The 14,225-nt window shown below is 54.7% G+C and overlaps 1 protein-coding gene across 6 annotated transcripts in view; it reads right to left on the reverse strand.

Moving 5' to 3' along the window:
* Positions 1-642: 642 nt before the first annotated feature.
* Positions 643-14,225, reverse strand: part of ZNRF1 (zinc and ring finger 1) — a 97,355-nt gene continuing 83,772 nt past the window's right edge. The window contains exons 3-5 of one of the 6 annotated variants that reach the window (XM_080827728.1): positions 4,620-4,725; positions 2,898-2,989; positions 643-1,664 (exon numbers count right to left, since the gene is read on the reverse strand). In XM_080827728.1, coding sequence (XP_080683854.1) covers positions 2,932-2,989; positions 4,620-4,725 — 164 coding nt within the window. In that variant the 3' untranslated portion in view covers positions 643-1,664; positions 2,898-2,931. Of the gene's footprint in view, positions 2,741-2,897; positions 2,990-4,619; positions 4,726-14,225 lie in introns of all 6 variants that reach the window. The other 5 variants (XM_080827732.1, XM_080827733.1, XM_080827731.1 and 2 more) reach the window with 5 other exon arrangements.

Consider the following 14,225-nt stretch of genomic DNA (forward strand, 5'->3'; position numbering starts at 1 on the left):
CTCTGCAGGAGGCTCTGGAATGCCGCTCCAGGAGCCTGTCTGGCACAGGGACAGAGGCCAGGCATGCGCCGCTACCCCCTGCTCCGAGCTTCCCGCCCAGCTCGAGGTGTGCCAACTCCTGTGAGCCCGGAGTGGCTGGTTCCAGTTCAAGGGCTCTGAGCTGGCTCAGCCCCAAAGCAGGGCCTCCTTCTCGGCCTCAATGAAGCATGCCCATGAGTCAGCACTGAGATGCAGACTGAGCAACAGGCGAGGCAGGACAGGACGTGGGATGGGGAGCCGAGGATGAGGGCGGGGACTGGGCCGATACCTGAGTCTGCATCCTTGCAGCCTCCACTGGCTGCAGGATCTTTTGCCCCCGTAGATCTTTCCTGCGACAGAGTTCTGTCACAACCACTCCACAGGTGACGGCAGATGGACTCCAGGATGCTTGGGAGGGTCAGTAACCCTGAAGGACTCAGGTCTGACCTGCCAGGTTCCCTCTGCTCAGGCATGACTGCTCTGAGGACCACTCCACACTCCTGTAGGGCCAAGTAGCAGCCTGGAGGAAGGCTAAGGAGGTAGGTGAGGGAGTGGGGGACAGGCCTTCAACCCCCAGTTCTTGAATGTGTAACAATACCTCATTAAAATAAAGTCACACAGTACACCTTTTATTAGACATTTTAATACCATATCAAAACACCTTGACTAATGAAGAAAGCTTTTCCCCCAAGCTTTGAACATTTTTTTAAACATTTTATAAGGTTTTTTTTTGTATTTTAATATATAAATACAGAAACCTATCTTGCATGGGCTGATGCCACGTGTGAACATCAATGGCTAAAATGTTCTCAAACAGAGTGCCTGAAAACAGGGATAACTGTACATATTCCTTTAATAAGTCTTTTGTGTGTTTAAGTTTTCTGGAAACAAAAAATCCACAAGGGTCTAAGAAAAATGTTCTGGCATTTTTGCAGGACACTTGTGATTATTAAATCCTCTGAACTGACCAGAACCAGGAGGGAAGGAGGGAGAGATAAACGGTAGGGAGAGGAAAAGGTCCTTGATAGGTTGGTTTTTTTTTTTTTTTTTGGCAATGAAGTTACATATCAGGGTCCCAAGGTGAGATATGTGCAAAACCAAGCCAGAAAAATGGAGGGGGAAAAAACAAAAAAAACCCCACAAAACAAAAACAAAAGAAAGAAAGAAAAAACACCCAAGGCAGAGTGGTTGGTGATAGACAGGGCCAGGGTGGGGGGTGGGGTGGGATGGCGCTGGGCACAGGAGGAGACCGTGTGTGCGGCCCCGTTCGTCTCTGTCACTGAGTGGGCTCTAGCTGGGCAGCAGACAGCAATCTGTAAACATCACGAGGGAAAACACCAGTCGACACTAGACTTTTTTTTTTTATAATTTTTTTTTTTTTTTTGTAAACACTTTAGACAGACCCACAATGCCTTTCAAAGGTGTAAAAGAAAATGCCCTTTCCCTCCTGGGAGGAGGGCTGAGGGGAAAGATAGCAGTTGATTCTTCTCTCAAACTCGCTCTCATCCAATTTGGTGTCCTCAGGGAGAAAGGGAGAACCATTCTCTGGAAGTCAGTGCAGAAGGGGTGCCCTGTTCCCACTGGTGTCCCCAGCTCAGCTCTGCCCGTGTCCGATGCCTCCTCTCAGGAACGGGGGCTGGCTGTCCCTGTGTGGACCGGAACACGTAAGTCGCGCTCTGGCAGCCGAGGCCGGCCGCGTGCATCCCGCTGAGGCTGGCCAGGCGTCTGTGGTTCCACTCTGGGGCCCGAAGCCAGACGTCCCGCCGGGGTTTGGACTCCCGCTCCGGCGCCGGCCCAGTCCCTCTGCCTCACTCTCACCCTTGCTTTTTCTTCTCCCCGTGTCCTCAGTTTTTGAGGGGAAGGTAAAAAGAGCAAATGTCCCTGATTTGTCTGACATCATCAGCTGTTCTGGGAGCTTACTTGGAATAAATAAAATAAACCTAATGAAAGAACAAAGGAAAACAAAACAAACAAACAAAAACAAGAGAGACAGACAGCGAGAGAGAGAAAAGAAAGGAGGCCCCAAAACCTCTCGATGTGAGATGAGGTGGAGTCAGGGTTTTGGTTTTCTCTAGGGGTTTTGTTCGTTTGCCAGAAAAAAGAAAGTGTCGCCTCAGAACTCACAAGGGACAGGGAGGATGGGGACAGGAGAGGGTGGTCAGCAGAGAAGCAAGGTGCCCTGGGGAAGAGACGAGGAGTCAGAGCGCACGGTTAGATAGGGACCACGTGTGCACATCTGGTGGGGAAGGCTGTGCCGGCCTGCTGCAGAGACTGATCTGGAAGCGGTGTGTGCGTGAGAGTGTGAGTGTGTGTGGGAGGCAGGTGGCCTAAAGGCAGAAAGAACCAGCAGTGACATGATCACGGATGAGCACCGCAGAGGACAGCGTACCGTCCCACAGGCTGTCTAGTTTAATAAGTGGGATGTCCGTATGGAGACAGGGAGTGAGGTTATCCCCCTGCCCCGAAGAAGCAGAGACCCCGAGAAGCAGGACTTGCCCTCACCACTCCTCCAGCACGAGGCGGAGCAGGACACAAACCCAGTGTCTGGTCCTAGAGCTCGCCGCTGCTTCTCCCACCCGGCACGTTCCACGCGATCTTTCTGAGCCTTCTTCAGGGAGACTCGCTTTAGATGTCTGGAATACATTGGTCTTTTCCCAGCGAATCTAATTCTACTGAGCAGCTTCTCCTTCATCAGGTTATGCGTTTGTATTTGCCAGTCTTCCTGGAGAATCATACCCGCCCCCTCACAGAACCGTTAACTGATAAGATGCTCCCCTCTTGGTGGGGTGTGTAAGGGCACCTGAGCTCCCCAACCTCCAGGCCCCAGAGTGACCTGACCCCAGGCCCGGAGTCCAGAGCACCCCCAGCCACGGGCTCACCTTTGAGAGGAGTCAGCAAGCGAGCCCAGCAGGGTCAGTCCGCAGGATGTTCTGGACAAGATCTGTTCACTTCAAACCACGAATCTATGCAACTGAGGCAGGGAGGTGGCAAGGGGAGACATGTTACCATTGACCAGGCTGTTCCTTAGGGCGTATTCTCCAGGGGTTGGGCTTCTGAACAGGGGTTTGCTAAATCTCACTCATGGGGACCTTGGGGGAAAACAAGTATGTCCCCAGACACCCGCTTTTTGAAGCAAGAAGGGAGAACACCAAGACTGATGTCAGCTCAGCCTGAGGCATCAGCCCAGCACGGTGGGTATAGGATTGGGTGGATCTGGGAGCTGCAGGAAGCAGGAAGTGTGACCCTGAGAGGGACCGTGGCCTCAGCCGAGTGGAGCCTGGATGGGATCAGGGTGGTGGGGGGTAACAGCTACCAGGGAGAGGGTGAGAGCAGGACAGCCATGCTGGCCAGTGAGCCCACCATCTCTCGGGCTTAAAGCACAGGAAAATGGGAACCAAGACCCAGCAGGCTGGCTGTTGCTCCAGCTCTGGGGTCCGGAGAGCCCCCTCTTCGGTCAAAGGGGCAGCCTTGAGGCTTTGTCCCCAGTGGGACTTCTCAGGAGACATCCTCCCTCCCCACCCCCGCCAAGCTCTACATGGCTTGGTCGGTTGTGGTCAGCAGATGGCACAGAACCCTTCCTGGAGGAGATGGGAAGGGGAGGACCAGCCCTTTGGCTCAGTCACATTGCTGGGGAGGGTCAGACAGGGCCAGACAGGAGGCTGACAGTGAAACCCTGGTCTCCAGTGTTTAGAGAAAGAACCATCTGAACCAGACAGGAAACAGAGATTGCCCCAAGAGAGCTTTCTGATTTGTAAGCCAACATCTGGGTATTTTCAAACATAGGAACCAGGTAGATAATATGCATAATTCTCCCTTAGAGCCCAGCATTTCCATCTTCTGGTTCTGAGCGGTGCCTCCCTGGGGGGCTGGAGCAATCTGTGCCAGACCCAGGCCAAGACCCCCTCCATCGGGGCCAACCTGGAGCCTCTCATGCACCAGCCACATCTGTGTGCCAGGCACCACCACCGCCTCGTGGCCAGTAGCCCTGTGAGGTGGGCTGTGAAAAAGCCTGTGTGTCAGAAGAAGTTCTGGGATTCAGGGAGCCAAGAGCAGATGGCACAGAGTGTCCTCCCGTCTTGGGAAAAGAGGTGTCTTCTTTCTAGCTGGAAGCAAGAACCCGGCTCGTACTGGAGCCTGAGAATGACTCGGAGCCCTGCTAATTCCAGCAGCTTTTCGTGCCGTGGCTGCCCAAGTCCTGGCTATTCCTACCTCTAGCCCTTGGGGGAGAAGGGACAGGGGCTGCATGCACTAGCACTCTGTGCGGGCTCTCTGGCACAGACGACAGTTCTCGTGCTGTGGAGTGGCCCGTGGAGGAAGAAAAGGCTCAGGGAGACATATGCAGAAGCAACCTCTTTCCGGGTGGGATCTTAAGTGCCTCTCGCCTGTGGGGCTCCGCAGGTCTCCCTGTCAGCCCTCACCATCCAGGCCATCACACCAGAGACCTGCTCTGCCCCCACTTAGAGCCCTTGGCAAAGAGGATATCCCACCACCCGAGGGGACTGAACGGCTAGTGGTGAGGGTGTCCCCCTCCCCCAGCAGCAGGGAAGGAGCCCTCTGGGATCGCAGATGGAGCTGAGCCGGCCCCGGGGGCCCTTCCATACCTTTTGTGATAAATGCACAGGCAGGGCAGCCTGGCTATCGTGTCCCCCTGAAGCAGCTCCTCCAGGCAGATCACACACTCACCCGCGTCTTTCGTCAGTACGTCATCTGCAAAGGGGGGGACAGAGGAGAGCGAAAGACGGTCAGTCACTAGCAGACAGGTGGCACAAAGCGGGCACAGGTCTAGGAACTGGTTGGGACCGCTTGGGCCACCTTAAGTGGGCAAGGCTGTGTGAGTGACACAGGAACCCAAGGGTTCACTGACCCGAAAGCCCTCCCTGCAGAGACAAGACATGCATACTGCACGTCAGTGATCTCAAGACCAAGTGGGACCAATCACCAAGAAAGTGGCCAGGGGATGAAGGATGAAAAGGGCTCGGGCGGGGACAGGTATGTCGCAGAGGCCAGCTGCCTCCCTGAGGAGACCTTCCCCCAAACATACACGTGGACCAGGTGCCTGGAGTTCTGGTTTGGCAAAGCACGGCAATGGGGTGCGAGGTGAGAGGATGGAAGAGGCGGGAGCTCTAGTTACGGCTGGGGCTGGGGCTGGGGCTGGGGCTGGGGTGAGCTCGTCCGCAGCAACATTGCTCACAACAGCCGATGGGTGGAAACAGCCCTGGCGCCCCCAGCTGAGAACTGGATCAACAAATGGGAGCCATCCATACAGCGGAGTGTCACTCGGCCATGGGAAAGGGGCGGACACAGATGCGGGCTGCAGTGTGGATGGACTTGGAGAGCATCACGCGAAGGGAAGGAAGCCAGACACAAGAAGTCCCCTATTCAACGACTCCTTTCTATGAAATGTGCAGCACAGGCCAAACCGGACAAGACTGAGGCCCAGGGCTGGGGCAGGAGGGTTGGGGGGTGACTGCTCTATGGGGTAGGGGTGTTCTTCATCCCCACTTTTGGTGGTGTTCTTAAGAACACTTACGATGGGGGCACCTGGGTGGCTCAGTGGGTTGGGCCGCTGCCTTCGGCTCGGGTCATGATCTCAGGGTCCTGGGATCGAGTCCCGCGTCGGGCTCTCTGCTCAGTGGGGAGCCTGCTTCCCGCCCCCACCCCCCGCCTGCCTCTCTGTCTACTTGTGATCTCTCTCTGTCAAATAAAAAAAAAAAAAAAGAACACTTACGATGAGATCTACCCTCTTGACAGATCTTCAAGAGTGCACAACAGTACTGCTAACTGCAGCCAGATCTCCAGAACTTACTCATCTGACATGACTGAAACTCTGCACCTGTTGAATAGCACCTCCCTATCTCCCCGTCCCCCTGGCCTTGGTGACCCACTATTCTACCCTCTGGCTCTGTGAGATGGACTCTATTTCAGGTAAAAGTTCAATCACGCAAGGGGCTTTCTTTGGAAAATCCTAACTAGACAGAGATGGTGGTGGTGGTAGCATTGGGAAGGTTCTAAATGGTACTACGACTCAATTTAAAAAAGAAGAAAAGGTCCCCCACAAAAAAAGGAATGGGAGGAAGCTACTGGAAACCCCAGGCCCTTCGCACAGCCATGGTTGGAAAAGCCTGAGCACACAGGGGGAGCACAGTGGCTGCGGTAGCAGCCCCTTATTAAACTTCTATGACATTCTGGGCACTGGCAACTCCGCGAAGAAGCCACAGCCTCAGGACTGAAGTCACAGTCTCACAGAGGAGGCAGACAAGAAAATGGAAATGAACAGCACACGAACTTCTAGGAAGCCTTATGATGCATAAAAGCCCAGGTAAGAAGGGATGGCTGATGCCCCATCAGGGCGGGGACATTTCAGGCAAAGGGAACAACATCTGTGCACTGGGAAAAGCAGGAAGTTTGCTAAAGCGTCTGCAGAGAGACATGGGAGCCACAGCTGGGGTGAGACAGACACCCCCAGGACGAACTCGTGTTCTGCTGCGGTGTCTAGGCTTCATCTGGTTCACCGGGAGCCTCTGGAGATACATTCTGATCACCGCTGGTCTCTGCTAATACTGGAGGATGGGCTCGCAGAGCTCAGAGATGGGGAGCCCGCTTGGGAGGCCGAGGCAGCAGTGCAGGAGGGAAGGACTCAGGGCCTGCACTAGCCATGGGGGCAAGGAGGGAGGGATGGCATGTGCTGACGAGGGCAGCTGGGCAAGTGGCAGGTGCTCGTGCCTAGGAGAGGGGACCCAGGAAGAGAAGGTCAGGCATGAGAAGTGAGTTCAGAGTTGGGTGCGAGGTGCTGACCAGCTGTCTCCATTGGGACATGCTAATGGAAACCTCCAGGAGTCCACTGCAGTCTAGAGCTGGGGTTTAGAAGAGAGACGTGGGTGACAAGTGTAGACGTGGGATAGAGATTCAGCTGAAATCCAAGAAGGCAGAAGACAGAACACAAGGTTAACTCTAACATCTGAAAGGCAGGTGCAAGGGTGAGGGAAGCCAAGGTTACTCAGAAGTTCCCCAAACCACAGGAGAAATGCCAAGGAGGGGGGTGATGGATGTGGAGAAAGGCAAGCTGGAAACAGGATCAGTTCCTCACTACTTGTTCTCGAGCACCGCCAGTGGCACACACCGAGATGGTGTGTGTTCAACTGAGTCGCAGTTTCATGAGCGAGGCAGGACGTATGTGTCATCCCTGTCTTGCCAAGGAGGACACGGAAGCCAGAGAAGTCAAACATCTTGCCTCTGCAGGGCCCAAAACCCTTCACTTGGTGCCCCCCACCTTGCTGTTTCTGGGTCCTCCCTCTGATTGCTCTGGTGGGAAGGGAAACATCTGGGGCCCAGAAAATGAGGATTCTTCAAGGCCTAGAGGGCTAAAGTGCCTTAAAGCTCCCCACCAGGAACCCTGACCAAAAAGCCCAAGTTAGGAACAATTCAGTACTGACGTCCCTGGGCATATGAGCTGTGGGAAAAGTCACTCTCAGCTGCCCGGCCATGACGACCTGGGATCGTCCCCTGCCAACATCAGGCTAACCCACAGGCCCACCTGAACAGAAAAAGCAGATGGCGCATCATCAGTCTGCCAGTAGTCACCTCAGACTCCCAATGTGGCAAGCGGTGGATCAGCAAAAGGGCACGGTCCCATGTCCTACGGCACCAGATACCCTCCTTACTGAGTATGTGCGTGTCTCTGTGCGTTCGCGTAAGCCCAGAAAACATCTGGAGGAGCTACACTTCAATGCTGAAGGCAAGGAAGACTAGAAGCAGAATGTTTTTATGTGTTTTTGAATTTACTTGCACGTGCATTACCTGTAGAATTAAAAACCCCAAGAAGGAAACGTACTGGTGTTTTCATGTGGCTCTGAAACGTGTCGACGGGGAAGATGGGTTTGGTGGACGGAGCCAAGTGACTGAGCGCCTGCAGGGAAACGCAGACTGCGGCTGGTGGGGATCTGGGCGTTCCCGGTAAAACCCTCAAACTGTGCTCTATGTTTGACACTTTCAAAATAAAGCATTGCAGGAAAAAACCCCAATAAGGATGGGAGGAAAACCGGTCTGGCTTTGAGAAGGCAGAGCTGTCTTGTAGACATTCCTGGGCGCTGACTTCTGCCCTCCCTGCCTCCGAGTCTCATTGGTACAGGGAGTGTGGGCCCTGGGTCCCGTTCACGCCCCCCTCTCCACACTAATGGCTGAGTTCCTTTCCTTGCGAGGCAGTAAGATTACAGATCCAAGTTATCATCCCTTCCATTTCCCCCCACTGACTGGCACCCCAGCTGTGAGGCCAAGGGGTTAGGCTGGAATTCCCTGGGTTCCAAACAGCTCCCTGCTCGGCCAGCTGTGCTCTCCACCTGTACGGGCTTCTGGCCAGGGTAGAGGTGACGGAGCTAGTGGGTGGGAGCCGGGAATGGAGATAAAACTCGAGATTTGCTTCTTCAACAGGACTGGACTTGACCCTCCTCTCTATTCATACTGGATGCCACTGAGGGAAGGGCCAGGTGTAGGAGACAGCAGGCACAAGGGCGGTTCCTTTTTCTTACCAAGGACTCAGGCTTGAGCACATGAAGGTCAGATGCATTTTTGTCCTAACAATCAACTACCAGCACATGACACTTCGCAAAGCACGTTCGTAAACAGCACCGTGCTGTGCCTCACCAGCCAGCCTGAGGCTGCAGCGAGGGTGGGAATGAACTGGGGGCTGGCCCACCCAGTTGGCACACGGTGGGGAGCCCATCTCACCGTGGCCTGGAGTGGTGAGGATAGGGAGGAGTTGGGGGCTGGGAACCTGACAGTGTGGGGAGGCCAGCGGTGTCCACACCCAGTGTTGTGCCCAGGGAGTGGCATTCTTCCCGGAGCGGAAAACAGGAGGTACACAGATCCGGCCACAGGCCTGAGTGGGCTGAGTAAAACTTCCTGTCCCAGTCCCTGGAGCTCTGGAATCAGCAGCCCCCAGATGTCCCTGGATCTCAGCAGGGGGGTGGACGTGGCTGAAACTGATGCCTGGCTATCAACAGGTTCCTATGTGATTTCCACACCCTTTCTGCAGGAGGCTGCTGCCCGCTGTTGGGAACCTCCAGGCCTGAAGCTGAGGACCCTGGGCCTGGCACAAATTGAGGCCACCTGGTAGACAGATGCAAATGTCCCTTGGTATCCCTAGGTACCCACAGGAGGGGGCCTTAATCGATACTGGTTGTTGAGAAACCAGAAATGAAGCTCTGCCTTCTGCTTTTGTCTTACTGGCTCTTAACCACCGCCCCCTGCCCCCCGCCCCGCCCAAGCTTCCTGATGCCCTGCGCAAAGCCAATGTCACTGCCCAAGGGGGGGGGGTCTTCGAAGTGTTTGGTCTGGCTGGGGGTGATGCTCAATGATGCCAATGCCTGTCCCTCCAACTACACCAGGGAGCCAAACCAGAGGCAAAGCTCTCCAGCGCCACAGCAGGGGGAGGGGTGATGCCTGGGCAGCGGCTGGGGTAGGGCAGGGTGGGAGGTGACTGCTTAGTTCTGCTCTCTCCCTGAGATACAGGGGGAGCACTCTTGATAGCTGCTGTTTGTTAAAGAAAGATCTAGGATGAGGAGAGAAAGGAGGCTTCACTTCTTTGGGGTCAGCTGTATGGCAGGACTTCACAGAAACATCTCAGTGAATGCTAAAGACCCTTAGGGCAGGCGGGGAGGGGGTGTCTCTGAATCAGCCCATGTAGCTGGTAAGTGGCCATGGCTTCCAAGACAAGTTCCTTCTACTTGGTGACCTTACCTCCTCTCCTGGTCTCCAAGAGACCAGGTAACAGGGTCTCTTCCCTTGAGGCTGGAAAGCACCAGCCATCTCAGTTTCAGCTTTCTCTCCTTGTGGATTTGTGCATGCAGGGCCCAAGAAGGGTGGAGAAGCCTAGGTGCAGGGAGCGGCACTGCCACCCCCCGAATGCCACTGTGAGGCTGTGCTGCCCTGTGGAGAGACCCAGCCCCCACACTCCCCAGGGGATGCCCAGAGCTGCTGGCGTCATGGGTGTGGGGGGTGAGGCTGAAGCTTGTACAGCTCAGAGTCAGCCGCTGAGGGCAGGACCATACATAATGCGTTTCTCCTAGTGCTGGCAAGGAAGGTAGGAGCCAGGAGAACCCCTAAAAAATGACACGGACACTGGCTCCACCTCCTGGCCTCACTGCCAGCCCAGGGGCAGCGGAGCCTGGCCCTGTAGCCTCCCCAGCAAATGCAGAGCTGCCGGCCCGTCTCCTGCGGGTTAGGGAGGGGTGGTGCCATCAGTGCCGGGTGGTGCCATCAGTGCCAGGTGTTGCGAGTTCCCTTCTTGGGAAATCTCCAGGGAAAGGGGAAACCTCGAGCAGAGAGATCCCCTACCAGCGGTGGCAGCCCCACCCAGACACCCCAAACTGCTCCAATAATGGAAGCCCCGCGAGAGTCAGCCGATAAAGCTCAGGCCCGGAGGGCTTCCTCTTCAATGGGGCTCCCCACGGCGACCCCACTCCGTCCCTTCTCTTGCAGCCACCTGACTCTTGTGTCCCCACTGTGGCAAGCCCGTGTGTGTCTCCGGCCCGCTGGTTCCTCACTCACCCAGCAGCCCACTGGTCAGCATTGCTGGAGCTCCCTCCGGCCCTCCCTCCTGGAGGAGGGGACACCTCTGAGTCTGGCACTGCCGCAGGTCTAACAATAGCCCCTGGCAGGGCCCCACTGGGCTGGGCACACTCCTCGGCCAGGACCTGGTTCCTCCAGGCCTAAGAAAAGGCACTTCCATCCCAACCACAGGGTCTCAGCAGGGACGCAGGCCAAGTAAGCACCATTCACACACGTCTGCTGGCTCGGGGAAAACTAGCAGGAGGTATTTCTGCTTTTAGGGGAGTCAGATTCTCGCTCCTTTAAAGAAACTTTGCATGACACGCAGCATCTTCAGAGCCCTGAAGTTGGGGGCAACGACTTTTGGCAGAGAGGAAGAGAGAGGGTCGTGAGGACCTGAAACGCAGGGCATGGTTTGCACTCCAGAAGAGAGCACAGCATCTCCTGAAGCTGCTTTACCAGGCACTAAGCTTCCCTTAGTGCTGCTGGCAAAGGAACCTGAAACACCCCAGAATCTACTGGAGCCACAGACCCCTGGCTGGTCTTGGAATCAGGGTCTCCTAAACTTTCCATGAACAGCTGGCCATCTATTGTGCCCGCCTCGTCACGGTATTAGGACTCTCTTCTGTTCACAACAAAATCAGGTCCCCCAGCCCATCTCAAGGCTCATTCTGCCAGCTGAGCAACGTGAAGGTCGAAACCGGGGTGCATATTCTTTTTTTGTTGTTGTTTTTAAAGATTTTATTTATTTATTTGACAGACAGAGATCACAAGTAGGCAGAGAGGCAGGCAGAGAGAGAGGAGGAAGCAGGCTCCCGGCTGAGCAGAGAGCCCGACGCGGGGCTCGATCCCAGGACCCTGGGATCATGACCCGAGCCAAAGGCAGAGGCTTTAACCCACTGAGCCACCCAGGTGCCCCTGGGGTGCATATTCTTGAGGGCGAGGTCTCCGCTCTCAGGACTACAAACAGATGTTGGAACGGGAGAGAAATCAGAGGCCCATTAAAGCTCACCACATTTACCCACAGAAGTGGGACGGACCAACTCCCCCCTCATCTCCTAGGGGTCCTGAGTTCAGAGCGGCCCTTGGGTGAGGAGGAGGAGGGATGGAGCGCTCACTGCTCTGGGGTCTTGCACGCTCTCTGCACCCTCTGCATGGCGTAGGCAACTCAAAAGCCTTCCAAGCCGGTGCTTGCCCTGGGAGCACCAGTTCCTGCTCTTCGCGCTTCTCTTGAGCACTGGGTGGACCAGTTAAACTAGTCTTGCCCTCCTTAAGTTGTTGTGTTTTTTGTTTTTTTTTTTTTTTTAATCTGGCAGGCCGCTACTGGAGGCTTTCCAGCCCACGGCTCAGGCCAACCCTCATAATAAGAAAAATACTGCTTTCTCTCTGCCTCATTTAGGAGGTTTCTACTTTTTTTCCTTTGGTGGTTAACTAAATTTCATCTTATATAACCACTGTAAATTTTCTAGAAATTTCCCCCAGTTAGTGCCAGCAATTACAAAGTGTTATGTATGTGTGTGTCAATGAGAAGTCTCCAGGGGAGTGACCAGGAGTTCTGGTGAATCTTCATAAGAAAATGGCACTTTGTTCTCTATCCACTAAGAAAGGCTCATCTTGCCCACTTTCCAGATGATTCCAGGAGCTCCACACTTTATAGATTCTTTAAGTCTTCTCACATTTCTTTTTAACAGAAAAGATAAAGTAGAAGGTGGGGAGGATGGGGTGATGAGAAATCATGGGCAAAGTATGTTACTGGCAAAACCAAAATAAACACCCAGAGGCCCTGACTTGGTTGGCCTATGGCCCCTGAAAGGCCTGTCCTTCATGTGAACTAGAACAGGCCCTAGACGAGCTCTGGAGACTTCCAGAGCTTTTCCAGACTTTGCCACTCCAGGTGGCAAACACCTTCTCTTATCTGGAAGGTTCAGATGTCTTCAGCAAACATAGAGACTGGCTCCCGGGAGCCCGGCCATTAATGTGTAAGTGTCCAGGGAGAGGTTGGCCGTCATTTCTGAAGCATCTTCATGGCCTTAAGTCAAATTCCACTGACAGGACCAGATGCAACACACTGCTCCCTGCCTCTGCTGGGAAGGATTGGCTTTTGCAGAAGAGAACCTTGAATTTAAAGCCTCTAGTTCTCACACACACTCACACACACACACACACACTCTCTCTCTCTCTCTCTCTCACACACACACACACACACACACACACATCCTGAAGATGTAGCTTTCAATTAGAGGAGGAGGGCAAAATGGGACCAGGATGGGAACAGCTGCACTTCTGTCTTGGGCTGGTTGGCCAACTTCCTCTTCCTCTAAGGGGACTGTGATTGTGACTTCTGCAGGTGGCATGTGCTCAGACTGGGTCACCAAGCAGTGAAGGGGACAGGCAGAGGGGGCCCTGCCCTGTGGCTGTGGGCACAGAGGAGAGCTCTGGGCAGCACCAGGCATTTATAAGGCCCTCACCTTCCCAGCTCAATGAATGGGGTATATGGGTACCTGTCACACAGGTGGCCCCAAGAGCGCTCTGTCCTCCACAGCTGCCCTTGCAAAGTTCTCCCTGATGACGTCAAGAACCCAGTCCTCTAGGACGGAGCCCACTCTGAGGCTGCTTTGTGTTCTTATGACAGCAAGGCAGTGTCTACTGAGAATTCTCCCCAGCCACCCACAGGACAAAAAGCGGTCTTCATGAGGGCTCTGCACATGTGGAGAATCAGTGAACACAGCTTCTGAGGCCACGGCTGGGGAGAACACGGCTGTGTTGCCCACAGCCCTTGTGGGCAACGGGAGAAGAGTCGATACCCTCCATGGTCCCAGGCAGAGACGAGGAACGGAACCAAGTGGAGCTGGAGCATCCTTTAAGGAACGTGCACTGACGAGTCTGACAGGAAGCCCAGAGCCCACATGACAATGTTTCAGAGAATGGCAGCAGTCAATGTCTGGGGACAGGGAGAGGGTGTCCTCAGGGCAGAACAGGGGTTTCCTGGGCACCAGGTGGGAAATAGAGGGGATGGAAACACTGGGGGCAGGGGCGGGGGCCACAGCTTGCCTTGCAGCCTCTGACCCGACCAAGTAAGACCGACTGAGGGTAGCTGGGACAAGAAGGTAACTGGCCTGCCCAAGTGCATGCAGGAATTTCAGCTAAGCAAGTAAGTAAGAGATAAGAGAACAGTAGGGCATGCTTTTAGGAGCAGGAGTAGATCAGATTTGTCAGATGCACTTCGTAGGAGCAATCTGGAATCATCAGGCCTCCCTAGACTAACGTTGTGTGGAGGCAGGAGTGCATCTGGGTCTGAGGAGGCAGGAGGCCAAGGACAGCTCTGGAAGGAGAGTCTACCCGGGAACACTTTCATTGTCAGGATGGGGCTCAAGTGATCCCAGGCTCACCTCCCATCCAGTCCACAGACTGAGAACTTGCAGAATCCTTCCCGAGGGCTGCTCTGACTTCAACCCCAGGGAGGAGCCCAGTGACAGGGCTGGGACACAAGCCCCTCAGATCCAGCGCCTGTTCTGGTAGAAGACGCATTTCTCCGGTGAACGTGGTCTGAAGACCAGATTAAGCACGTAACAGTGGAAGACCAGAGAGCTGCTGGCAGCCCACAGCACCCAGCACTAAAGAGAGGTCAGTCCACTCTGGAAAATGACAAGAGGAAACTCACG

Source organism: Martes martes (genome assembly GCF_963455335.1).
Source record: "Martes martes genome assembly, chromosome: 17".
Classification (NCBI taxonomy): domain Eukaryota; kingdom Metazoa; phylum Chordata; class Mammalia; order Carnivora; family Mustelidae; genus Martes; species Martes martes.